At 47.4% G+C, this 25,826-nt stretch overlaps 1 protein-coding gene across 2 annotated transcripts in view; it reads left to right on the forward strand.

Annotated features, from left to right (window-relative positions):
• ADK (adenosine kinase) overlaps positions 1-25,826 on the forward strand; it is a 523,961-nt gene that overhangs the window by 477,855 nt on the left and 20,280 nt on the right. For both annotated transcript variants that reach the window (XM_075000013.1, XM_075000012.1), the window contains exon 10: positions 17,799-17,885. In XM_075000013.1, coding sequence (XP_074856114.1) covers positions 17,799-17,885 — 87 coding nt within the window. The remainder of the gene's footprint in view (positions 1-17,798; positions 17,886-25,826) is intronic.

Raw genomic sequence — 25,826 nt, forward strand, 5'->3', positions numbered from 1 at the left:
TTCAACGTTTCTGTTGGCATAGAGATATAAAATACAGTCTAAAAAGGTAGGCTACATTCAGCTGTAAGAAAACCTACAGATGAATGCAGAGTCCACAGTGGCTTTCACAGCAGTTAGTAGTATTCAACTGGTGGCAAAGAAAGATGAATAGAAATACATGATTAAAAAAAAAAAAAAGTCAAATGACAAACTAGAGAGATGGCTGACAACTGCATGCAAATGAAAATTTGGCAGTTTGATAGTTATTTATCTTCATTTTGCTTCCATATCATAAAAGATCATTTTTATTTGTCTAAAGTATGTGTTTACAATATTTAAATTCCAAAATTTAATATTAATTTAAATTGTTTTTTTAAAATTAGAAATAATCATCAAACACATCCTCTATGATGGATGGATTAAAAAGCAAAAAGTAACTGTCTTTCTCCACCATCATTTTCTCACCTGAAGATGTAACTGATATGGTCTAGTTCCCTCTGCAGATAAGAAAACAGAGAAATTAGCTCTGGCCTGTAGCAGAATATTATTTAAATCATTAAACAATATCCTGCTTTAAAAGCAGACTTTTCTTCCTGTCTTTTTTCCCCCCTTTTCATTCAAAATAACTAGTAATTGCAACAGAACAGGGACAATAGCCCAAAAATAATTGCACAAAGTATGTATTTTTAACTTATTTGCTAGCATGTTCATAACTTCATCTTCCTTTAATTTGCTGTCGGTTGAATTTCTCTAGTCCAGTACCCTCAGAACCTGAACAGTGCCAAATGAGAGCGTTTACCAAACCACGGGAGGTCAATATTATCAAGCAGCATTACCAACACTTCCACTACGTACTGGGCTCTTAGAAGACATTAAGGGGTCAGTAACTGCATAGAACACTGAGAGCCAGGACTAGTGGCTGTAAGCAAACTTTATGGGACCCCGAGAACCTTGGCCACAACCATGATAAGTGGTCATCTGTCTAATTAAAATCTTGCTGCATTATGGATTTTGCCAGATGAGAGTGTGCCGGCCTAGAGAGTTTCAACCTGTGTTAAATGCTCAAAATACATGATCAAAGGTTTTAAAAGATATTTTTAAGTGTAAAACTGTAGGATGCAGTTAATAGTATGGTAGTAAAACCTTGGAGGAAGAGTAATTAAAAATGACAGGCTGTAGTACAAACTTGACAAGGTTCTGTAAATGTGAAAGATGGAGATTTTTAATTTATGCCTTCTGGCCTGATTATTGTGGTTTTGTCAAGCATCCTGTTTTTATAGCTTCAGGTTTCACTGTAAGTGACAGTGGTGTGTGTATTATAAATCCTGTTGTGTTACCTTCTTAGTGCTGTTTCCTAGAGCCATTCTTTAAAAGGCTTGCTATGCAAACATACAATTCAAGTGCTGTTTCGAGAAACTGTCTAAATTGTTGTTATAATAACTGCACCCTAATGAGCATTCACCATGAAGGCAATATCTATAAACTAAATATTAGTGTGGCATAATTTACATTGAAATGTACACGTCATTATTTTGAACTGAAGAAAGCCTATACATTCTAATTACAGTAATAATTAAGTAAAATCATGTTGATACTAATTAGGTGCTCATAAAAGGATAGCGTTCTGTATATTTAATTATCAAAGGAACAATGAAGAACTAATTTACAGTGAAACTCTCGTTTGTTTTGCATCAGATTCTGCTTTTAGTTACTTGATGTAAGTCTAGAGTATTTCTACTGAAGATAATAAAGCCACTCCTGATCTTTATTGGGTGCATCTGACAGCAGAATGTGGCCCTTTGAGAATAGCACAAATCTCAGCCCACACTGCACTTGCATCTTCTAATAGATATATTAAAAACTGTGAAAGCCTATGAGAATCTACTTAATAAGCAAACTCCCAATCTGTAAAATAATAATAATCAGTCTAGAGAGATCTTAATTAAAGGCAACAGAGAATTTACAAATACAGAACGAGAGCAATAAAAAGAATTAAAAGCCCTAGATCTAATTTCTAAACAAAACTAGGAGAAATTAAATTCTCCACATAAAAATAGGTATTTAAAGGCACTAATAGGGTGTCACTCAAGTTTCTCTCTCCTCTTCCTGACTTTTGTCCAAGAGAATAAAATCCAATGAATAAAAATAGGGGGTGTGAAAAAATATATCCACGTGTTAGATAGCTAATGATCATGGGCTGAGGAAGACAGTCTTTCTCAGATGGACTGATCATATTTATAAAACTAAATATAAAATTTTCCTGAAGAAAAGGCTACTTCAAAAGTTCTCTGTAATGACCTAGTGCTCACTCCTTTTCTGTTCAGTCTCAGTGATGCTCAAATAAAATACAAGTGTCTTGGGCCCATTTTTGCCTCTCCTGACAACCTGTGTTTCTCAGATTATCATGACACATAAATAAAACTGTCATCTAACATGGCACTCATTTAAATGATGTGATTTTGGTATTCTCTCCTCTGTCACTGAGGTGTACCTGAAAAGACTTGCACATTGCATAGTGGAGGGCTGTACACACCCCATGCAAAAGAAAGCTATACATAAATGGGAGGAATCTAGTGAAAATAAGAGGGATTACGACTGAAAAAATAAATCTCTTTCTTTTCAAAATTAAATTACATTCCATTTTTGCAGAAGTCAACCTTAACATTTTTGAGAGTTTCTCCTTAAATATTGTCCAGTATTTACTTGAAAATTTTTCCACGCTGTAACATCTTAATAGTGCCAGCAATTCAGCGTTGCAGTATCGTGGCACAGATTGAAGTGCAGTCACCCAAACACACAAATCAAGAATACTGACCTGGAACATTTTTGCAGCGTCATAGTTGCTGGAATCAGGTAATTGCAGAACCTGTGGTCCCTCCCCTAACGCTAACCCTCTGCGACAGCACACATAGGTGCGGCAGAATCTTCAGAGGCATAAGGAGTCCCACAACCTTGCCAGTGTGGCTGCCTGCTCCAAAGTTCCTGATGCACTTACACTTCTACCGTGGGTCATTAGTATTCAAAGCCTTTTGTTGGTCCAATTCATCTGGGTGACTCTTGCTCTCAGATGGTCCTAGGCAATTCCCAGTGACCCTGGTAGCAGACAGGATGCTCAGCATCTTTGAAAATTTCAGGCTAATTTTGTTTTAGGTGCCTAAATCCAGATTTATGTATCTAAATAAAACTGGCCTGATTTAGGTGCCCAGTGTTTGAATATAGTAGTTTTAATTTCTCTGTGCCTCTGTCTAGCATAGTGGAGGTAACATTATCCTCTCTTTCAGAAGTTTGGTGAATCTTACTTAATTAATGTCTTTTAAGTACTTTGAGGTCCTTGGGTATGGGACATTATTATGAAATTACATTAAGTATTAATGAATTGAATCAATAGGAATTCCTCTCAATCTCATCAATACTGGGCAACAGTCCTCCAGGTTTTATCCATCAGTCACATGTATTCTTGTACACACGTATCAGCAGATAGTCTCGTACACTCATACCAGCAATCAGGCACACTTACAACTATAAACAAAAGACAGACTGGCAAAAAGTCTAAACTAGTTAATCCAAACAAATGAACTTTTTTCCTCCATAGTAAACATTTAATTCTTTGCTCGCTATTGGCTATTTCTTTGTTTCCTGGCTTGTACCTCTGTACTTCTAAAACAAACATGCTCTGGTTTTGTAGATGACAAGTAAATAAAATGAATTATTTTGAAAACTCAAAGGTAAAAATGGGAAGCCTTGCAATCATTTACGGTAGCTGAAATCTTTGTGTGCCTGAAGTCTCTGAGTGCATATTTACAAAAGTGAGGTCTGCGTACATAAATGTCTAAGGTTGGATTCACCACTGTGTTACACTAGTTTTATGCTGGTGTTGATTGATTGATTTTAGTGAAGCTGAACTGTCATAATAGAAGTTAATGCAGTGGGCTATCAAGCCATACATGTCTGAGCAGGTCATGGGACAGTATTTTGGGTCTTGGGTTGCCCTGACTCATTCCTATCTTTAGGTCTGATTGTGATCATGATTACTGGTATAATTCAGAAGTAACTCCATTATAGTCATTTGAATTACTCCAATGTAAATATTGTCCAAGTTCAGAATCGGGCTTTTCTTTCATGCCTCATGTTTAAACCTTACGACTCTGCTTTTCCTCAGCCTCCCATCCCTTCCCTCTCTCAGACACAGATCACAGGAAAATTATTTCATTCTGAATGCTACCTTCTGTCTTTAGCAGCCATGCTGAATTGGGGGAGTTTTTCTGGCAATTCAGCGGATGCAGTTTCAGCTCTCACAGAAAAGGATGCCTAACAGGCAAATGGCAGTAGTTCTCTCGTGAAGTTATATGGGGCTTTTTCAACAGAATTCACTTCAAATATTGTGACACATGCCAGAAAAATTCAGCAGCCAGATCTTCGGGGCACTTTTTCTTAGGAATATAGATATACATTTACATATGCATATATTTCATCAGAGCCAGAACTAAAACTTCAGCATCTTATGCAACCCTCCCCTGCTTCGCTGATAAACTGGAATATTTTGTATACTGGTCAAAACAAAAACAAAAAAAAATAAGATTTTAAAAATGAACCAGAACTTCAGCTGATGGCATTGGCAGTGAGCTGGACAGAGAGTGCCAAAGAGCAAGGGGTGCTCAGACCTTGTGTGAAGAACACACTTTTGGATCGATTAAAAACATGCAAGAATGAGTCGTTCATTAGTGCTGTTGAGTTTTGCAGTTCTTGCAATTAGATAACACTGATTCAGCTCTCACCGTGATGTAAATCCAGAGTCAATTCAAACCAGTGGTCTTATATTGTTGCGTGTCCAGAATCAGGTGTTAGTCCAGTAGTCAAACATGAGGTGCCAGAACACTTCTGTTTTACCCAGGAGTAAAATCCGATGGAGTGGATAATGTGTGGCTATGCAGGAGCATATAGGGAAGGAAGATGGCCCTCGTGCATCTGTCCTCTTTCTCCTCTGATGGCTTGGAAGTGGGAAGAAAAGGAGGTTATGTAGTGGGGGAAGGAATGGGGTCTGCACATATAGTACTCTCCCCAGTGTAGGTAGGTGGAAAGAACCATAGAACAAGTGGAGCCCTGGCTCCATTTCACTCTTCCAATCCCATGCCATCCCAACAACAAGGCCCTAGCACAGCTGACCTCCCTGCCTCAAAGGTGAAATTTCTTCCCAATGGTTGCTCCTGGGGCAGTGCAGCTGTGTGCTGTATGTCCGGCTGGACTAGCTGCAAATGAGAAATTTAGCCCGATGGCATCACTGGGGTATTTTTGCATTGAATTATCATGCATTATTGTTTCCGTGATTTCACTATTTATTTAGTGTAGCACCAGAGCCATGCGGTATGTTGCTCAGTAATAATGAGCAAGGTACAGAAAAAGATGACTCACTGACAGTTTGGCAACACTCAATTTTGATAGATTTAACTTCTGTGTGCATAGTCAAAAAGTCTCTCAACTGCATGCATAAAAAGTTATGGTACAGTAGCTGTTACGTGTTCATTATTTTGATTTTATATATTTTGCATAGTGCTTATTAACTGGAAGAATCCCTAAACATTCCCCAAAATATGGGCATGATTATCTTCTTGCTTGCGCCATTTAATGTTCACTTCTATAACATACTCCTCATTTACAATAATTACAAGAGAATAATCAGCCCTAGTAGAACTAAAAGTCAAACTCCTACCCTTGACAAAAGTGCCATGGAGCCTATCATGCCTACGCAGAGCAGACTCAGGCTGTATCTGGCCTGGGACCACTTTGGAATGATAGACTGAATCAACCCTGCTAGGTTTGAAATCCATCATCACAGAATGTCTAGATATTTCTAACCAGAGGCTTAGAGCACTGCACCATCCCTGTGGATTGTTTATCGCTTTGGGCATCACTGTGCTGGTATTGATGTTGGTGTGACAGTATCTACTTAATGTACACGAGGCTGGTTTCCTTTTGTTCCTTTTATGGAATACAGCAGTGACATTGCTGCTTACAGCAGTAAAAACAAGAATAACAAAAAAAAAACTTTATTGCTCTATTAATTTAAGGATCTGTTTAATTACCTGGCTGTAAAAATGATGTAGAAACCTAAACACTGTTTTCTCTTCTTGGGAGAGGGTTAAACATTCATGTCTGGCTCAGCAGATTTGGAGTTCATTCCACATACTCCTCTCACTTCTCCTCACCACAGCTGCCTAGAGCCATTTCTGTATTTCTGGGCTTAAGTTAATATCTTATTTTTATTTTGTTCTGTCCTTTCTTTTCCTCTCCTTTCCATTCCATTTGGATTTGTGCCCAGTCTAAAGAAAATTGCATGGAGAGTTGCAGGTGGGTTCTGCTTGAGTTATTGTTTTATAAAAAGTTCAGATTCACAAATGAATGTGCCCCAGCTTGTTGGCATGTCTGTGATCTGTATCTTCCAATGGATCTAAAGCTTGTGATTTTAAGAAGCATTCAGACAATGCTTTTTCATTTTAAATGCCTTTCTTTTTCATGTGAAGTTAAGGGTACTTGGACATGTTGCCTTAAAGAATTCTGTTACAGGTAATTAAATATAAGTTTACACATTTAATTTACTTCTCGGAGCAAGAGAGACTAGTAAATGAACCAGTTAAGAAAAGTACTCAGTCTAATTGGATGTAATGATTGTTTGCTAGTGTTCATTAGTGTACTACAAGCAGACATGTAATCTGTGATTCTAATTTGGTTTACAGGCAGCCCAGTGCTACTAGAAAGCTAACATCAATGTTTCAACTAGCATCATGAAACTGGCTATTTTTAGTTTGCAACTTTAGTTTGTGTGTATCAGGGCAGGAGGAAGGACTTTTTTTTTAAACCAATATTGTTCTGCCTTATTGGCTACGTCTACACGTGAAGCCTACATCGAAGTAGCTTATTTCGATGTTGCGACATCGAAATAGGCTATTTCGATGAATAACATCTACACGTCCTCCAGGGCCGGCAACGTCGATGTTCAACTTCGACGTTGCTCAGCCCAACATCGAAATAGGCGCAGTGAGGGAACGTCTACACGTCAAAGTAGCACACATCGAAATAGGGATGCCAGGCACAGCTGCAGACAGGGTCAACAGGCGGACTAGTGCTTCCGGGGCAACAGCTAGCCGCTCCCTTAAAGGGCCCCTCCCACATACACTCAGCCTGCACAGCACGCGGTCTGAGGAGCCATAGGCACACAGACCCCGGGCGCCGCAGTCATGGACCCCCAGCAGCAGCAGCAGCAGCTAGAGGTCCACCCAGCCCTCCCGGCAGGAGCAGGGCTTGCCCTGGCTCATGCCATGTGGGAGGCAGCTGACTACCTTCTTGCCCCAGGGGAGGAGATGCCCCCAGGGCAGCAGGGCTCAACCCCTACCCCTGCAGCACCCCGCTCCACCCCCCGCCTCACACGCCGGCGGCTGTGGAGCTACCCCACCAGCACCGACTGGTAGGAGCGGCTGGTGCTTGGGGAGTGGGACGACGACCACTGGCTCCGGAACTTCAGGATGACCCGCCAGACATTCCTGGAGCTCTGCCAGTGGCTCACCCCCGCACTCAGGCACCGGGACACTGCCGTGCGGCGTGCCCTCCCTGTGGAGAAACGGGTCAGCATCGCTGTCTGGAAGCTGGCCACTCCGGACAGCTACCGATCCGTGGGCCAGCAGTTTGGTGTCGGAAAGGCCACCGTCGGGGCTGTCTTCATGGAGGTAAGAGAACCCACAGGGGGAGGCCAGGGCAGGGCACGGGGGCCAGGGCAGAGCAGGGGGGCCAGGGCAGAGCAGGGGGGCCAGGGCAGGGCAGGGCAGGGCAGGGCAGGGGGGCCAGGGCAGGGCAGGGCCACGCACACCCTGCTCACCCCTCATTGGGGCTGTCCCATGTGCTTTCTCTGCAGGTCGTGCGTGCCATCAACGCCATGCTCCTGCACAGGCTCGTGAGGCTGGGGGACCCACATGCCACTGTCGCCGCCTTTGCCACCCTGGGCTTCCCCAACTGCTTCGGGGCTCTGGATGGGACTCACATCCCCATCCGCGCCCCGCCCCACAGTGGAGGACAATTCCTCAATCGGAAGGGCTACCATTCAGTCGTCCTGCAGGCCTTGGTGGACAGCCGGGGACGTTTCCAGGACATTTACGTGGGCTGGCCTGGCAGCACCCACGACGCCCAGGTTTTTCGGAACTCGGGCCTGTGCTGCCAGCTGGAGGCGGGGACCTACATCCCCCAGCGGGAGATCCCTCTGGGGGACACCACCATGCCCTTCTGCGTCATCGCAGATGCGGCATACCCCCTCCGGCCGTGGCTCATGCACCCCTACATGGGCCATCTCTCCGCTAGCCAGGAGCGCTTCAACGAGCGCCTGAACCGTGCGCGCCAGGTAGTGGAGCGCTCATTTGGCCGCCTCAAGGGACGCTGGCGATGTCTCCTGACCCGCCTGGATGCCGACCCCAACAACATCCCCCAGATTGTGGGTGCCTGCTGCGCTCTGCACAACCTCGTGGAGAGCAAGGGGGAGACCTTTCTGCAGGGCTGGGCCGCGGAGGCCGGCAGGGCACACGTGCAGCCACCTGCTGCCCCCAGTTGGCAGGTGGACCCAGAGGGGACCCGGGTCCGGGAGGCCCTGCGGGCCCACTTCGACCAACAGGCCACGGGGTGAACTCTGCCCAGGCCCCCTACTGCCCGCCCCTTCCTCCCCCACACTCCTGCCCCAATGCCCACACCATGGAGCACCCCACCGCCCCCCCCCACTTGTCCTGGAGAAATGACAGCACGAACTTGTGGGTGAACGTAAACGTTTTTTTTGTCTTAACGAAACTTTTTTTTTTTGTATGTAAATAAATAAATATGTGAAACACAAACCAAAAAGGAGGGACAAACGTTCAACCAAAGCAAGATGGGCACAAATAAAACAATACAACCACAAAGCAAAGAAGTGTGCGCCATCAACAAAAAAGAAAAGCAGGGAGGAGAACGGGGAGAACTATTTACATGGGGGGACAGGGCAAACGGGGGCACCAAAAACAAACAGTCCAACTATGTACAACAAGGGGGGGGCCACGTCCCGGGCCCCTCGCCCCTAGAGCCCAGCACTGGGCGTGCCCGGCCGGGAGCCCCGCCGTGCCTGCAGTCTGGTCCGCGCCTGGGTGGGAGCGGGCTGCACCGGAAGGTATCGGCGCCGGTGAGTCTCGGGTGGCTCCAGGGGTCCCTCGGCGCTGTGGCCCTCGCGTGTGGGTGGTGGGGCGACGGCGGACGGCCCGGCGATGGCTGGAGCAGCTGGTGGTGGGGCTGCAGGAGCGGGCAGGGCGGGCGATGGCTTGGCCGGCGCGGCATGGGGGGCCAGGTAATCAACCAGCCGGTTGAATGTCTGCATATAGGCCCCTCATGCCTCCTGGCGCCAGGCCAGCGCCCGCTCCTGCAGCTGGAGGTGCTGCTCCGACACCTCCAGCTGCCGGCGGAGGATGGCCAGCAGCTGGGGGTCCGTTGCCGCTGCCAGTAGTAGGTGCGGGGTCCGCCGTCTTGCCCTCCGCGGGGCCGGTCGTTCCTCGGCCGAGGGGCTGCCCTGGAGCGAGGGTCCCGGAGGGCTCTCCGGGACAACCGAGGCCTCGCCGCCGCTCTCTTCCGGTCCTTCGGATGGTGCAGGTGCAGGTGCAGGACACAGGAGAGGAGGGGGGAAAGAAGAATGGAGACAGGCGTTAGTGTGGGCCCCGAGCCGTGGCCTTTGTCCCCCCCCGCCCTGTGCTGCAGGTTCCCCATCCCCGGGAGATGCTGCTGTGATGGATGGGGTTCAGGGGTCCCCCTGCCCTGCACCCCGTCCCCTGGTGGGAGTGACTCTCACTTCACCCCGCAGGGTCTGAGAGCAGGAGAGCTTTCTTAGCCCACAGATGGCCAGTTTCTGGCAGGAGTGACAGCACCAGCTGTTGGAAGAGACAGTCCTTCCAACCCGTCGTGGGGAGAAGACCCCAAGGGGGGCCCCTCTGGGATGCAGCTTTCCCCCTCCTCTGGCTGGCTGCCTACCAGCTCTCCCTTCCCCTAGCCTCTACCTGTGGCCCCGCCCTCGCCCCCCAATTCCAAGCCAGCTCGGCTCCTCCCTCCTGTTTGCTCAGGGCAGAGGTGTCACCTGCCAGCTGTAGCGCCAGGATCCTCCTTTGCCCCTGGGAGCTCCTCGGCTCTTGTGGCTCATATGTAGCCTGAGTCTCCCTTTGGCACTCCCCCCACTCCATCACATGCTGCTGCTGCGGGGTGTCCCACCCCCTCCACCCGGGGACCCCTCGAGGTTCCGCTCCCCCCTGGCCCGGGGATGGGGCATGGCACTGTCATGCAGGGTGGGGGGGGGCACAGGCTGATGGCTGCAGTGCTGTGAGGGCCATGGCCCTGGTGTCCTTGGGGCCATGGCCATGTGAGCGTGTGGGGGGCCCTGGACACATCTCTGTTACCCCCGCCCCTCAAGCCCCGGGGTGTCCACCAGAGAGGGGTACCTACCTGTGGGTCCGCTCCCACGGTCCGGAGATCCCCGGGGGTCGGAGGCCCTGCTGCTGCTCCGGGATGGCAGGAGGAGGATCTGCAGGCTGGATTCTGCGGAGGAGGAGCCCCACCCCCCCCCTCCTCCTCCTCCTGCCGCGATGTCCCGGGGATGGCCTCCGGGGGGGGCCCCCGGGGTGCGGGGCTTCTCTCCGGGTCGGACTCCGGCTGCAGGGCCTGCTGGGGCTCGTCAGCCGAGGTGTCAAGGGTGGCCGGAGGGGAGGAGGTGTGCCGGGAGCCCAGGATGTCCCTGAGCTCCCTGTAAAAGGGGCAAGTGACGGGGGCGGCCCCAGATTGGCTGGCCGCATCCCGGGCCCGGGCATAACCCTGCCGCAGCTCCTTCACCTTACTCCGGACATGGTCCGGAGTGCGGGCAGGGTGACCCCGGGCAGCCAGGCCATCGGCCAGCCGAGCGAACGCATCCGCGTTCCGCCTCTTGCTCCCCATTACCTGGAGCACCTTCTCCTCGCTCCAGAGCCCCAGCAGGTCCCGCAGCTCGGCCTCCGTCCAGGAGGGGCCCCGCTGCCGCTTCCCATACTGGCAGGTCTTCTGGCTGCCCTGGCTCCTCTTGGGGGGGGTCCCCTGGGGGCGCTGGGGGGGCTGCTGGCTCGCCATCGCCGCTCTCAGGAGCTGAGGGTGCTGCAAGCTGCCCGCGTGTGCAGGCTGCAGCCTGCACGTTGCCTCAGCTTCCTGCAGAGGCAGGGCGGGGGAGGGGACCTTTAAGGGGCCGCTCCACGCAGCCACCAGTGAGCTGAGGGGCTGGAGAGAGCGTCTCTCAACCCCCCAGCTGATGGCCGCCATGGAGGACCCGGCAATTTCGACGTTGCGGGACGCGGATCGTCTACACTGTCCCTACTTCGACGTTGAACGTCGAAGTAGGGCGCTATTCCTATCTCCTCATGGGGTTAGCGGCTTCGATGTCTCGCCGCCTAACGTCGAAGTTAACTTCGAAATAGTGCCCGACGCGTGTAGCCGCGACGGGCGCTATTTCGAAGTTAGTGCCGCTACTTCGAAGTAGCGTGCATGTGTAGACACAGCTATTGTCTTCTGCTACTGTTTTACCTACAAAAATATTGTTTGTGTAGATACATTTAGTGTACATTTTTTCTAAATAAAACAGATAGTGTAATATATAACTGTTACAGAAAGATCCTGAGAATAGGATGGATGCAGAATTTCATCAATGAGGAATTATATAGCAAGATACAGCTGAAAGAGAATCTACTGCAGAAGGTTATACAACGGAAGTAGCAGCTATTCAGGCATATCTCCAGAATAAACAACAAACGAAAAATCAAGACCCTGGTATGCAGCATAATGGACAGTTCGAATAGGAGAGGCAGACTATATCAGGTAGCTGATATAGCAGATAGTCTACAGGAACTAAGCCACGCTGCACTGGACAGGGAAAGATGGAAGGAAATAGTGAGGGAGGCATTAGACACCAATGGTTGCTCAGCCCATGGCTGTTGATGACGACGACGATGATAATATATGACACAACAATTAGTAACAGTTAGAACTTACCACTGGATTGACTTTGACTAAGATTGCGTACCCTCAGCATAGGAGGCCCACTACATTAAGGGCTTGATTCTGATCATTCATCATCATCATCATCATCAATAACCATGGGCTCAGTGCCTGTTGGTGTCTGATGCCTCTCTCACTATTTCCTTCCATCTTTCCCTATCCAGTGCAGAGTGGCTTGGTTTCTGTAGACTAGCTCCGCACCACTACATCTTTCGGTAGCCAATTTATCGACCCAATCCCAGTTGCTCAATTGGTATCGTGGACCTTGTTTTTCCGGGCAATGTCCGAGCTGGCATCTCCTAACATTTGGTTGTACTAGTTCATTTGTATTGTTGTTTGACGGTCAGCACATCGACACGCATCTGACCAAGCCTCCTCCTTCATCCAGGCTTGGGACTGGCATGGAGCTCTCAGTGGCTTCATGGCGGAGTTTGATCATACATACATCAGTGTAAATCAAGGGCTGAAGATGGTGGAATTTTATTGGTATGAAGTCAGTGTAAGATGATGCCCTAAGATTTTAGCTTTCAGTGATATTCATTACCATTTTTTTTAATTATTTACACCTGCTGTAACTTTCACACATAATCCCTAGCTTCTAAAAAACCACATAGAGGGTGCCCTGCATTTGAATGTGTTTATACCATATAAGAGATTTGTTGCTTAAAAAGAGCACAGTGGATTTTATGCCCAGGGGACCAGCACTTGGATTTCAAAATACTTATGTAATTATTCTTTATTTCATAAGCTGTCAGAATGATAAATGAAATCAGAACTGACTTTGAAAAGCAAGGTCATTTGATGACCAGTGCACTTAGCAAAGGTGTCTTTGTGTTCACAATGATGGATTTGGGAGGTTTATAATATAATATATCACACATGAAAATGAAATTAAAGTAACATTAAACTCACAATAGCAAGGAGATTTGGAGTGGAGGCTTCTGGTTCATCCTTAATTCACCTCATTGTTCCTAGTTACTACAGGGCCCTCATATTGTTGGGTGATGTTAGATATCACATATCCTGCTGCAATGGCATAGCAAAGTGAATTAAGTCTACTGACATACTTTTGTGTGGGTTAAAGATAGAGCCTTAACGTTCAGTATATTTTAAATGTTATTGTTAACTGCACTTTGAAACAAAAGAGGAAATAGTCTGATGCTGTAGGTCCCAAGGAGTAATTAAATGCTGTTGTGGTAATACATATTTGCATAGACAAAATGGTTTTATAATTTGCTGTATTAAACATGTGCAGTATGTAAGAATATCAACTTTTCAAAACAGTACATGCTGCAAAACCACACAGACTGTTTCTGAACCCTTAGCATCTGACTCATGCTACTTGTAAATATTATGAGCTTATCGAAACCAGAAGAACAAACTGGATGATCCAATAAAAACTGGAAAATTATATTAGAGCAAATTTTTATCATAGCAGCTGAAGTCATTTATGCATTTATTTTTTAAATAATTTAGAGTCGCCTACTATTATGTCTAATACAGAAGGAATAGTACAGAAGTTTATAAATGCAGTACATTCTTAAGAGTACTACAGGGAGCTTAGGGAAGGACTCAGGAGAAGTGAGGAGAAAGAAGATGGTGGCGTGAGCTGTTTCATTCACGTGAGTTTGCTTAAATGCAGAACCCTGTTTAATATTGATCACTGCTTGCTTAGCTTATTAAAAAATACAACATTTTGCATTATTTCTATTCTGTGCACATACACACGTTCATGCACACACAAACAAATATGTAGGCACATGTACTTTACGTGGAACATCTGTGTGTGCATACAGAAGGCTACAACAACCCAACAAACCTCTTCATTGTAATGTGTCTTTAATAGGTTTGCCACTTTATGGATTGTTTTTGCATAAGCTAGAGCAAAATATGTTCTATTTCTTTATCTGCTGGCTGAATGCATTCTGTTCTCCTGGCAGAGTTGAATACAAGATCTGTATTCCTTGATTTTCAATTCAAATGAATCCTGTTGAAGTACTGGATGGGGTGAAATGCTTAGCTCTTGAAGATTATGATGCAACAGAATTTAAGTGGTGTTTTTAAATAGCTTTATTAATTGAACAGAGCAGATGCACTGAGTACTGACTGAAACCTGTTCTTTAACAGGAATATTCATCTGATATTTTTTCATTACCCTTTTCTTTTTTCATTTGCCTCTCACTGATGGTTGTTGCTGATGCTCCCCTCCCTTCCTGGTGGGCCAGCCAACAGTTCCCTCTGGAGGCAGCATCATTATATCTGCCTGGTTCACTTAACAGCAGATGGTGAAGAACCGTAGAGCTGATACACTACACTAGAAACCAGGATCCTTCTGGTACCTCTGCAACATACACACAGGCTCCTGGTTTTAGGCTTTGAATTCTATGCTTGCTTCCCAGCCTGGGATTCTTTGTGTCTGTCCAAGTACTCTGTGTATGAACCATTTCATGATCTGCTGTGTAGCTGCACAGTGCAAAGACTGAACACCTGCAATTTTTACATATTGGTAGGAATATTTGTCCTATTACTTAGCCTTTAATTTTGATAAAAGTAGAACAGCAGCTCTGGGTGGTTTTTAGTTTTGCTGGCTGACAGACAATTTTTTTTAACTATCTGCCAAAGGGAATTTGTTTGAGACCATTTTAGTGCACACTGCATACCAAAGGCGGAACTTCCAGTGGCTCTGTTGGAGGTGTAATTCACACACTAACAAAATATCGTGACAGGGTAGTCGTTATATTGTATCACGTCATTATGACATTACCACATGGAAAGCCTTAGCTGATTAATTAGTGGAATATATTAAATTTATAACCCTAGATTGCTAATGCTGTTGTCTGTAAGTGGTATAATTATGTTCAGTTGTCTGTTGGTCAACTGGAGGTGCAGATTCTCTTGATCCATCTGTTGAGATAGTTGTTATGGGAGCCTGCAGAGGACAAAGACCTTCAGAGGTGAGATGCTAAAAAGAATGCCAAGGAAGGAGTATAAACTCAATGGAGGTTTTGAAACCAAATCTGTTTTGACTGAGAATTCCTAGGGTTCATCCTCAGATACTTTTTTAAAAGTAAAGTTTCGAAACATTCTGGTGTCCAAAATGTATTAGCTTTCAACTTTGCTTGCAGTTTTACTGTTGTAATTATGTCAGCTTTTCTAATGCAGACACTTGTAGGACTTTTCTTTTGTACTCGAGACTTCCTGAGGCCTGGACTGGCTAGTCTTAAAATTGTGTCAGCTGTCTCCAGCTGAAAGGCAGAACTGGAAGGGACCTCTGGAGGTCATAGAGTCCAGTCCCCTGCCCTCTTGGCAGGACCAAGCACTATCCCTGATGGATTTTTTTTTTAATCTATTTGCTCCAGATCCCTAAATGGCCCCCTCAGGGACTGAACTCTCAATCCTGGGCTTAGCTGGCCCACTGGCAGGATGTTTTTTTGTTTGTTTTTTTTTGCCTTGTCTCTTTGCATCTGTCTTTGCATCTTCTTGTATATTCCTTTCACTATGGCTATGGCTATGTCTACGCTATGAAACAAATTCAAATTTATTAATATTGATTTTGTAATGTTGGAATTTATAAATTCAAATCTGACTATCCTCACTTCCCCACGTGCTTCTCACAAAGTTGACTTATTGCTGTCACACTCAATCGGCAAACATACATTGCATTGTGGGAACCTGTCCCACAGTTTCCTCATCCCCGTAGCATGCTGAGTGTTTTTGCTGGTATTTGACATCATGTTCCCACATTGCATTGCCCTCATTCCCCTCCTGTGGTAAGCAAACATCCATTTTTCCAGGTAGGAGGAAGGAAAACAAGTGCATCAGTAAAGATCACCAAATGCACAGAAATCTCTTGCTTCTATAACTGAATTATTTTTTAAAACTGTAGCTGTAACTGAACTATGAAAGATTTTATAAAAAGCAGCAGGTGTGTCTCTCTCAACTGGCCCTCCACTGGCTTTCCCCTCTCCCTTGATTACTTCTGATCCCTGAAAATAATACAGGGACAATGAAAAGCATGAAGAAAGGTTTTGAAAAAAGATTGTTGCTGAGGCAAGGGGTTTGTGTTCCCAGTTCATTATGCAGCTTCTGTGCACAGTCTGTGTTTTCAGCTGGCCATCCAATGACTGTCCTCCCTCCTTGATTGCATTTGATCCCTGAAAATAATACAGGGACAATGGAAATCATGAAGAAAGAACAGATAGTAAAGGTTTTGAAAAAAGAGAGTTGCTGAGGGGGAGGGTATTTGGCTTCCCAGTCCATTATACAGCTTCTGTGCACTGTCTGTATTCTCAGCTGGTCCTCCACCCACTCTTCCCTACATAAAGGGGTCCAAAGTTAGAAGAAAGAGGATAGAAAAGGCTAGGAAAAAAGATTTTTGGCTTCCCTCTTCACTACACACGCATTGCCAACATGGGGGATGGGGCTCGCCAAATTTCATTGCCATTGTGGGATGATTTGGTATTTGGGAGGTTGAATGGCCAGTTGACATGGTCCCCAAAAATCTTTTTTGGCTGTGGGTTGCCGTGTCCATGGCTTGAGAGCCACTTGAACCATTCCCCCCAGTGGAGCCACTTGAGACTTCCCCCACAACAACAGCCACCCACCTTGGTCTTTGTCGGAGTAAGGGGGTTCAGTGATGGGCCAGTTGAAGTAGTCCCTCTGGCTGGCTGCAAGCCCCCAAATATTGTAGCCGCCGGGGGAGACTCCCCCCTGGCAGCAGAAAGGCCCCAAAAATCTTAGCCACCAGGGGAGATTTCTCCTGGTGGCAGCAACACCCAGAAAATCTTAGCTGTCAGGGTAGACTTCTCCCCAGCAGCTGTGAGCCCCTGAAAATCTTTCCTGCCCTAGGAGCCCTAACTGCGTGCAAGCCAGGACATGATGCTGCCTGGCAGCATGGTCAGCACCAAATGGCAGGCACATCCTTTTATTTGGTCAGGGGCTAGCCACATGATGTGGTTGAGCGTGGAAAAGACCCCAAATGCATGGCGCCTGTGGGGGAGGGTGGGGCATGCACAAATGTTAACTGCTGAGAAGTTTCTTAGCCTCTTATACAAGCACGACCCCCCACAACAGCCTTGCTGCCATGTGGTGCAGTGGCTGGCACCAGGCAGTGCAGAAGAAAATACCAAGTGTGTGGTGGGGCTGTTTGTAATGGGTAGATGCTCTCACAGCACTACTAGCAAAGAAAGACATTTCTCAGCCTCTCATACAAATATCTCCCCACACTCACGGGCTTCTTGGTCCCAAATTGAAATTCACAGTCTTCCTGTTATCTAATTCCTGTGCACCTGGAGAGTAGTGGCCAGAGCAGAGCACTGTGGAGCATTGCAGGGTATATATGGGACACCTTTGAAGACTAACAAATTCAGTTTTAAGATGTGGTGCTTCCCCACTGGTGTTTATTCAGACTTTTAAATTTGAACTTAATGCTACACCTGGCTGGTTCTGATATTATGATATTGATATTAGTGTAACCTAAAATTGAGCTGATGGTATTTAGAGTTAAGACAGTCTTGTTGTAATATTGAGTTAACTGCCTTAAATTTGAATTTATCTCATAGTGTAGAAATAGCCTTAGTTTAACCAGGTATACTCACAAGTTCATGTGATATATAAACTGACTTCTAAAATAATAAACGATCCTTTTGGGTCCAAATTGAATTGTTAAGCACTCACATTCGCATGTTGATTGTTTTATTTTGCACTGAGGTCTTTCAGATTCTGTTTGTTAATGACTGTTTTCTTTTCCCCTATTCATGTAGAAAATGAAGTGACTGCTTTTCCTGTCTTAGACAGTGACCAGAGTGAAATTGTTGATACCAATGGAGCTGGGGATGCATTTGTTGGAGGTACATATTGCTTACTTTACTTATTTGGAGATAAGACTGTTTTCCCCATATTCTTGATAAAATACAAATTTTTTAGTCTAGAATTTCAAATTGTGCTTTAGACTTAATTTTCTTCTTTACAAGTTTTCATTTGCCTCCTGAAATTGTTTTATTATGTGTTAATTCTCACAGGAAAAAATGTGTTCTATGACTTTAAAGATAATCTGTTGTTATGTTATACTGTGATAGTTTTCATGAGATTAATTGTATCTGTCAGAATGTTGCATAAACAAGCTGCATCAAACACATTATACAATGTACTCAGTTTCCTTCTGGCTTAAATGTTAACACATTGTTGTTCTTTCAAACAGGTCATAATGAATATTAAATAGCACTTTAATAATTGAGTGTAATGTCTTCTGATCATGTCATTTTGTCCTAGAACATCCATTTACAGTTTAGTTGTTTGGAGATGAGAAAATAATAGAGTTCACTTTTTAAAACTAGACTTGAATATTATCTGGCACTGCTTAATATCCATTTGCAAACTTACTATATTTTGGCATGATCTCTCAAAAAAAGAGGATGTTATGTCTGTTCCTGTTTTCAAAATGACTCTACATAAGCCAAGAGAAAATCCAATCCAAAAGTTCCCTAGTTGATTGTAGCCTCTGTTGTGACATGCTGTAGTGCAGTGACATGCTTTTGCATCTTGAAGGTTCTCATATCCATCCCCTAAGCTAGGGGGAGAGGTAGACATGCTGGAGGGTAGGGACAGGGTCCAGACTGACTTAGACAAATTGGAAGACTGGGCTGCAAGAAATCTGATGAGGTTCAATAAGGGCAAGTGCAGAGTCCTGCACTTGGGCCAGAAGAATCCCAAGCATTATTACAGGCTGGGGTCCGACTGGCTCGGTAGTAGTTTTGCAGAAAAGGAGCTGGGAGTTGTAGTGGACGAGAAGCTGGACAGGAGTCAACAGTGTGCCGTTGTAGCCAAGAAAGCTAATGGCATATTAGGTTGCATCAAGAGAAGTGTTGGCAGTAGATCCAGAGAAGGGATTATTCCTCTTTATACAGCTTTGGTGAGGCCGCATCTGGAGTAGTGTGTCCAGTTCTGGGCCCCCATTTATAGGAAGGATGTGGATACACTGGAGAGGGTCCAGCGGAGGGCGACCAAAATAATTAGGGGGCTGGAGCATATGACTTATGAAGAAAAGTTGAGGGAATTGGGACTGTTTAGTCTGCAGAAGAGAAGACTGAGGGGGGACTTGATAACAGCCTTCAACTTACTGAAGGAGGCTGCAAAGATGCTGGAGAGAGGCTGTTCGGTGGTCACGGATGGCAGAACACAGAACAATGGTCTCATGTTGTGGTTGGAAAGGTCCAGGTTGAACATTAGGAAAAACTTTTTCACTAGGAGGGTGGTGAAGCGTTGGAATGGTCTACCCAGGGAAGTAGTGGAGTCTCCATCCCTGGAGGTGTTTAAGTCTCACCTCAACAAAGCCCTGGCGGGGCTGATCTGATTGGTTTGGTCCTGCTTAGAGCAGGGGGCTGGACTCGATGGCTTTTTTAGGTCTCTTCCAGCTCTGTGATTCTATGCGGGTTGAGTTTACATTAGAAATGCTATGGTGGCCCAGGTGCAGTGATGGAATGTGTTCTTCTATCGCTGTCATAAATCTAGTTCTTCAAAAGATAGTAGCTAGGTCAATGCAAGTGAAATTTTTCACAATTCTGAGCAATGTAGTTAAACCGACTTAACTTTCTAGAGTAAACCAGCCCTGAGTAATTATAAGCACATGTCCCAGTAGACCTTGACTTATTGGATGCACAGCCTAACATGGAGATTCTCAATTTTTTTTTAATTGAGTGACCCCTTTTTAAATGCAATGTTAATCATCAACCACCAACTGAGAAACTGATTGGCAAAAATATATGTGTGCTTCATATAAATTTGTACTGTTAGTAGTGCTTTACAAAAAGAGCAAAGAGTACTTAGTTCTTCCTCGAGTGTCCCCGTGGGTGCTCCACGATAGGTGTCGGGCTCACCCCGGCGCCGCAGATCAGATCTTTCCAGCAGTTTCTGCTGGACCGCGCATGCGCTGGCGCACGCCGCTCCCTTACAAGCTCCTGGCCACGTGCGTGATCCGGTCCCCGCCAGTTCCTTCTTAACCGCCATCGGCTGCAGACGGAATCCGCTCAGGCTGCAGCCAGAGTCAGCGTATTTAATGTTTTAAGCGTTTTTAGAGTTTCTTTTCAGTCTTTCAGTCTTTAAGTTAGCTTGTTATTTTTCTTATTGCAAAAAAAAAAAAAGGTATATAAAAGCCTTAGTAACAAGAGGAGCAGCGGAGGCCCGGGGACGTAAGGCCATTAGGCCTCCTGCCGCGGCAGGCTGGGTCCGAGAGGGGAACAAGCACAGAGAAGGTGCTAAGTACCCTATTAACAACTCAAAGACTCACCGCAATGTCCTCTTCAGGATTCAAGAAGTGTGAGTCATGCCGCGAAGCGATGCCGGCCTCCGATGGGCACAGTCAGTGTATTAGGTGCCTGGGGGAATCTCACGTCACCCAAAAATGCTCCTTCTGCGCAAAGCTCACGGCTAGAGCAAGGAAGGACAGAGAAATGCGGCTAAAAATGCTGCTCTTTGACAAGGCCCTCCAGCCAGACGTGCCGGAGCGGCCCCAACAAGAGGGACCCGCAGGGGCCCATAAAAGGAAGGCGGCTTCCCTCACCCCATCAGTGCAAAAATGGAGGAAGCTCTCGCCAACCCGATCCCTGCCGGCAGCCACAGCGAGCGGGACAGGTGCAGCACATAGTCCCCAGTCGCAATCACAGATGAGTGGCGGCGGCGCGGAAGCACACGTGGCAGAGGCTGAGCCTCCGATAATCAAACAGCCGGCCTGCGCCGCAGGCAGAGCGGCGGCCAGGCAAGCGCCGGAACCGGCGGCACAGACCCCCAGGGCACCGACGGTGCAGAGCTCGCAGGCACGCGGCCTGCAGGCGCTGGGGGAGACCACCCGCGCGGCACCGCAGCGAAGCGTGCCAAGTGCTGCGCTGACAGCGGGGCCGAGATCCCCGGCGCGGAAAGGGGCGGAGTCAGCCCCACAGGGGAGGGGAAAGGCAGCAGAGAAAACCCAGCACCGCAGCCCTTCTCCAGACAGGGCTGCAGGGCTGCTCTCTCTAAGCCCTCCCCTTGTGCTGCGAACTCCAACAAGGAGGCAGGGGTCTCCCCCAGTCTACCCTGAGCCTCCCTCCCCGTTCCTCCAGCCAGCCTCACCATGGCTCGGGCCACCCTCACCTTTTCTGGGATTTGACCCCCTGGAGTACTATCACAAATCAGTCTCACCATTGTCTCAATCACCGAGACGATCTCGCTCCCCTAGACGCCGGGGGTATTCGCCTCAAGAGTGGTCCAGGTCTCCATCCCAGGAACCGTGCCCGTGTTGCCATGGTCGCCCCTATCATGCGGGGCATAGACACCATAGGCATACCCCCAGGGACAGGTCCCCTCAGACGGTTCACTATCCCCGAGGGCAATTGCGGACGGGGACGGAAACACAAATATCTCAGGGGGAGTTGATTCTGGAACCCCGAGATTTCCCCTCGCAAGCCTCCAGCGAGAAGATGTATCACCGTCAACAGGACCCAGAGGGATCCAGAGAGGCTTACCCTAGTGGTTCCTCTCTATCCTCCCCCGACGAGGCTATGGCACCAGGGGACGTCCACCCCCCGGACGATCTCAAACAGTTCCAAGAGCTGTTTAAAAGGGTGGCCTTTACGCAAGGCATCCAAACAGCAGAGGTGCAGGAGAAGCACCATAAGCTCCTCAAAAACCTGAGACCTCCGGCCTCTTCCAAAATAGCTATTCCGCTCGACGAAGCAATTATGGAGTCCGCTACCATGATATGGCAAACCCCTGCGTCCGCTCCGCCTATAAACAAGAGAGTGGATAAGAAATACGTCGTCCCAGTGAAGGGCATGGAGTTCCTGTTCAGTCACCCACAACCAAATTCTCTGGTGGTGGAATTGTCTCAACAGAGGTCGAAAACTTCTCAATACAAGACAGGGGGAACGGACAAAGATGCCAAGAAGCTAGAGTTATTCGGCAGAAAGGTCTACTCCTCCTCTACCCTACTGTTGAGAATGGCAAATTATGCAGCACACCTAGCAAACCATAACTTTGACAATTACTCCAGGCTGATTTCCCTCATGGATTTGCTTCCAGAGGATAAGAAGCCGGTGCTGAAGGCCATCGTGCAGGAAGGCTACGCAGCCTCGAGGACAGGAGTTCAGATCACCCTGGACGTAGCAGATACGGCGGCACGCTCAACGGCTACGGCAGTGGTCATGCGCAGGGAATCCTGGCTTCAGACATCGGGTATCCCGAGGGATCTGCAGGTGAAGATCGTTGATCTGCCCTTTGACACACAGAAGATGTTTGCTGAATCAACTGATTCGGTCCTTCATTCCAGTAAGGACTCAAGGGCTACTCTCAGAACCTTGGGGATTTATACCCCTCCATACAGGAAGAAAAAGTATTACCCTCAGCAAAGACGATACCCGTATCAACCCCAGCATGCTCACTACCAAAGGGGCTACGAGCAAGGGCGGCATCAACAGCACCAACAGTACAGAACTCCCAGGCGACGTTCCCAACAGAGCCGTGCCTCCTTGGGGCAGGGTCAAAGGCAACAAGTTTGACAGACAGATCGAGGGCTGCATTATCACTACCATCGCGCAATGTCATCCAAAGCTAATGTTCCGTCATCGCCTCCGACCATTCTACACCACAGACAAATGGGTACTGGAGATCATAGCCACAGGTTATGCGATCCCCTTCCAGTCGCTTCCACCGCCACGACCTCCACCCAGGCCCCATCTAAAGGATGCCTCCCACGAAGCGAGACTCAAGCAGGAGGTGGACCATCTTATGCTTATAGGGGCAGTGGAAAGAGTGCCGGAGCAACTCCAAGGGAAAGGGTTCTATTCAAGATACTTCCTTACAGAGAAAAAAACAGGAGGCTGGAGGCCCATCCTAGATCTTCGAGGCCTCAATCGGTACTTGCGCAAACAACGTTTTCGGATGATCACAGTCGCCTCTATACTTACAGCACTGGACGATGGAGATTGGTTGGCAGCCCTCGACTTACAAGACGCGTATTTCCATATAACAATCCACCCAGCTCACAGACGTTTTCTCCGGTTTATGGTCGGCAAAGAACATTTCCAATACAAGGTTCTGCCGTTCGGCCTCTCCTCGGCCCCCAGAGTATTTACCAAGACCCTGGCAGTGGTGTCAGCCTACCTGCACAGACAGGGGGTGTTTATATTCCCACATCTGGACGACTGCCTACTGAAAGGGGCCTCGAAGGAAGAGGTACTACACATGATACGTGTTACAGCAGGCACGTTCTCTTCGCTTGGCTTGGTCATCAACCTGGCGAAGTCAAAGATCGACCCCACACAGGACATAGAGTTCATAGGGGCACGCATAAACTCCATCACAGCAAGGGTTGATCTTCCGGATGCCCGCTTTCGCGCCATTGGTTCCCTCGTACAAGTCATCACCTTCAGCCTCACAGTGCCGGTTCTAACGTGCTTACAGCTGCTAGGCCATATGGCAGCAGCAACGTTCGTAGTACAGAACGCCAGATTGCATATGCGCAGCATGCAGCACTGGCTGGCAAGCGTCTACAAACCAGCAGCACACACCGTCCGTAGGGTGGTGTCGCCCACGACAGAGGTGCGCAGATCCCTGCAATGGTGGGTGAACCCCAAGAACATGCTAACAGGGGTACCCTTTCATCAACCACAAATATCTATCTTTCTCACCACCGACGCCTCCCACATAGGGTGGGGAGCACACATGGGCGAAAAGGTGACGCAGGGACTGTGGTCCCCTACGGAACAGTCACTGCACATAACTATACTGGAGCTCAGAGCAGTGTTCAATGCCTGCAAACACTTTTGAGACCATATACAAGGCAAAGTAGTCGGGATCAATACAGACAAATACCTCCACCATGTTTTATATAAATCGACAAGGAGGAGCTCAGTCCCGTGCCTTATGTGCGGAAGCAGTCCGCCTGTGGAACTGGTGCATCGCCAACAATATAACTTTGAAAGCCTCGTATTTACCAGGCGCTCACAACGTGCAGGCAGACCAGTTGAGCAGGCACGTCGTACTCACACACGAGTGGCAGATCCGTTCCGATCTGCTACGACCAATTTTTCATGCATGGGGGTTTCCCCAGATAGACCTGTTTGCCACTCATCGCAACAAGAAGTGCCCACAATACTGCTCCAGGGCAGGACTGGGACGGGGGTCCCTGGGGGACGCATTCGTGATCTCGTGGAAGGGCCCCCTGCTCTACGCATTTCCTCCCACAGTGCTCATCCACAAGGTCTTGCAGAAAGCCAGGAGAGAGAGAGCCCGCATGATCCTAGTAGTCCCAACTTGGGATCGACAGCAATGGTTCCCCTTACTCCTGCGCATGTCGGACCGCCCACCGATGCCCCTTCCGGTGGTGCCAGACCTGCTCACGCAAGCCCAGGGGTCTATAGTGCACCCACACCCCCGAGGCCTGCGACTGCAAGCATGGTTAATCCATGGCTCAGCTCCCTAGAGAGCACATGTACGGAGGGAGTGCAACAAGTCCTAGAAAGTAGCAGAAGGACTTCCACCAGGAAGACCTACAAGCAGAAATGGACTTGATTCATTGCATGGTGTTCTACCAAGCAATTAGCTCCCCTTGCTGTGCCTATACCTGTAATATTAGAATACTTACTGGACCTCAAGAGAGGCGGCCTCTCCCTATCCTCGTTGAAGGTCCACCTTGCTGCTATATCGGCTTTCCGACACGAAGAGGAAGGGCCCACAGTGTTCGCCCATCCCATGGTTACTAGGTTCCTGAAGGGGCTGGTAAACCTGTACCCTCCTCGGAAACCGCTTCCACCTTCATGGAGCTTGGACCTGGTGCTTAATGCACTAACGGGACCACCGTTTGAACCCTTAGCCAAAGTTTCCCTCTGTCTCCTTACGATAAAGACGACCTTCCTTCTTGCAATCACGTCAGCTCGCAGGGTGAGCGAGCTCACAGCAGTTATGGCAACGCCACCCTGCACGGTATTTTCGAAGGAGGCAGTAACCTTACAGCTGCATGCAGCCTTTGTTCCGAAAGTTTCTTCAGAGTTTCATGTTGACAAACCTACAGCCTTACCCTCGTTTTATCCAAAACCTCATAACTCCAACAAAGAGGCGCGCCTACACCTCCTGGACGTGAGGAGGGCGCTGGCTTTTTATATAGACAGGACTAAGTCCTTCCAAAAAACGGATAGACTCCTAGTCTCTCTCGCTCCCAGATCAAAAGGAGGTGGTCTCTCTTCACAGAGAATCTCGAAGCACATCGTATCCTGTATAAAAATGTGCTACGAACTTTGTTTTCGTAGCTGTCATTGCAGAGACTGATGTGCCTGTGTTGTTGGGCAAGGTGGCAACACTTTCACTGAAAATAAACCTGGGTATGGTGCAGCAACAGCTGGCCATAACTGGCCACATGTCTTTTTCTGAAACTTAGTTTCCAGTGTGCAGTCATAGGATAAGTTGAGCAGTGGCTGGCCTGCTTTTCCACTCAAGTGACAAAATGACATTGCAAAAGTTGAGAACAGATCCCAAACCCAATCATATTCCCCCATGTAGATATTTGTAAACTGTTCAGTCCTTGGTCAATGCTGGAAGTTGAGCAACAATTCTGTCTCTCTCACAGTCAATAGTCATGCTGCTTATGTCCAGAAAGTCTTTCAGCAGTAGAAACATCTCTGAAGTTCCACTGCTCAGCCGAGTTTTTCAAATCTCTACTTTCTTCTGAAATGCTGCACTCCTGTCACTCACCTCAAGTATGGATGTATCTCCCCCTTGTGTAGACAGGCTCAGCGCATTCAGATCACAGACAAATAGTTTGCAGT

Source organism: Carettochelys insculpta, chromosome 7 (assembly GCF_033958435.1).
Source record: "Carettochelys insculpta isolate YL-2023 chromosome 7, ASM3395843v1, whole genome shotgun sequence".
NCBI lineage: Eukaryota > Metazoa > Chordata > Testudines > Carettochelyidae > Carettochelys > Carettochelys insculpta.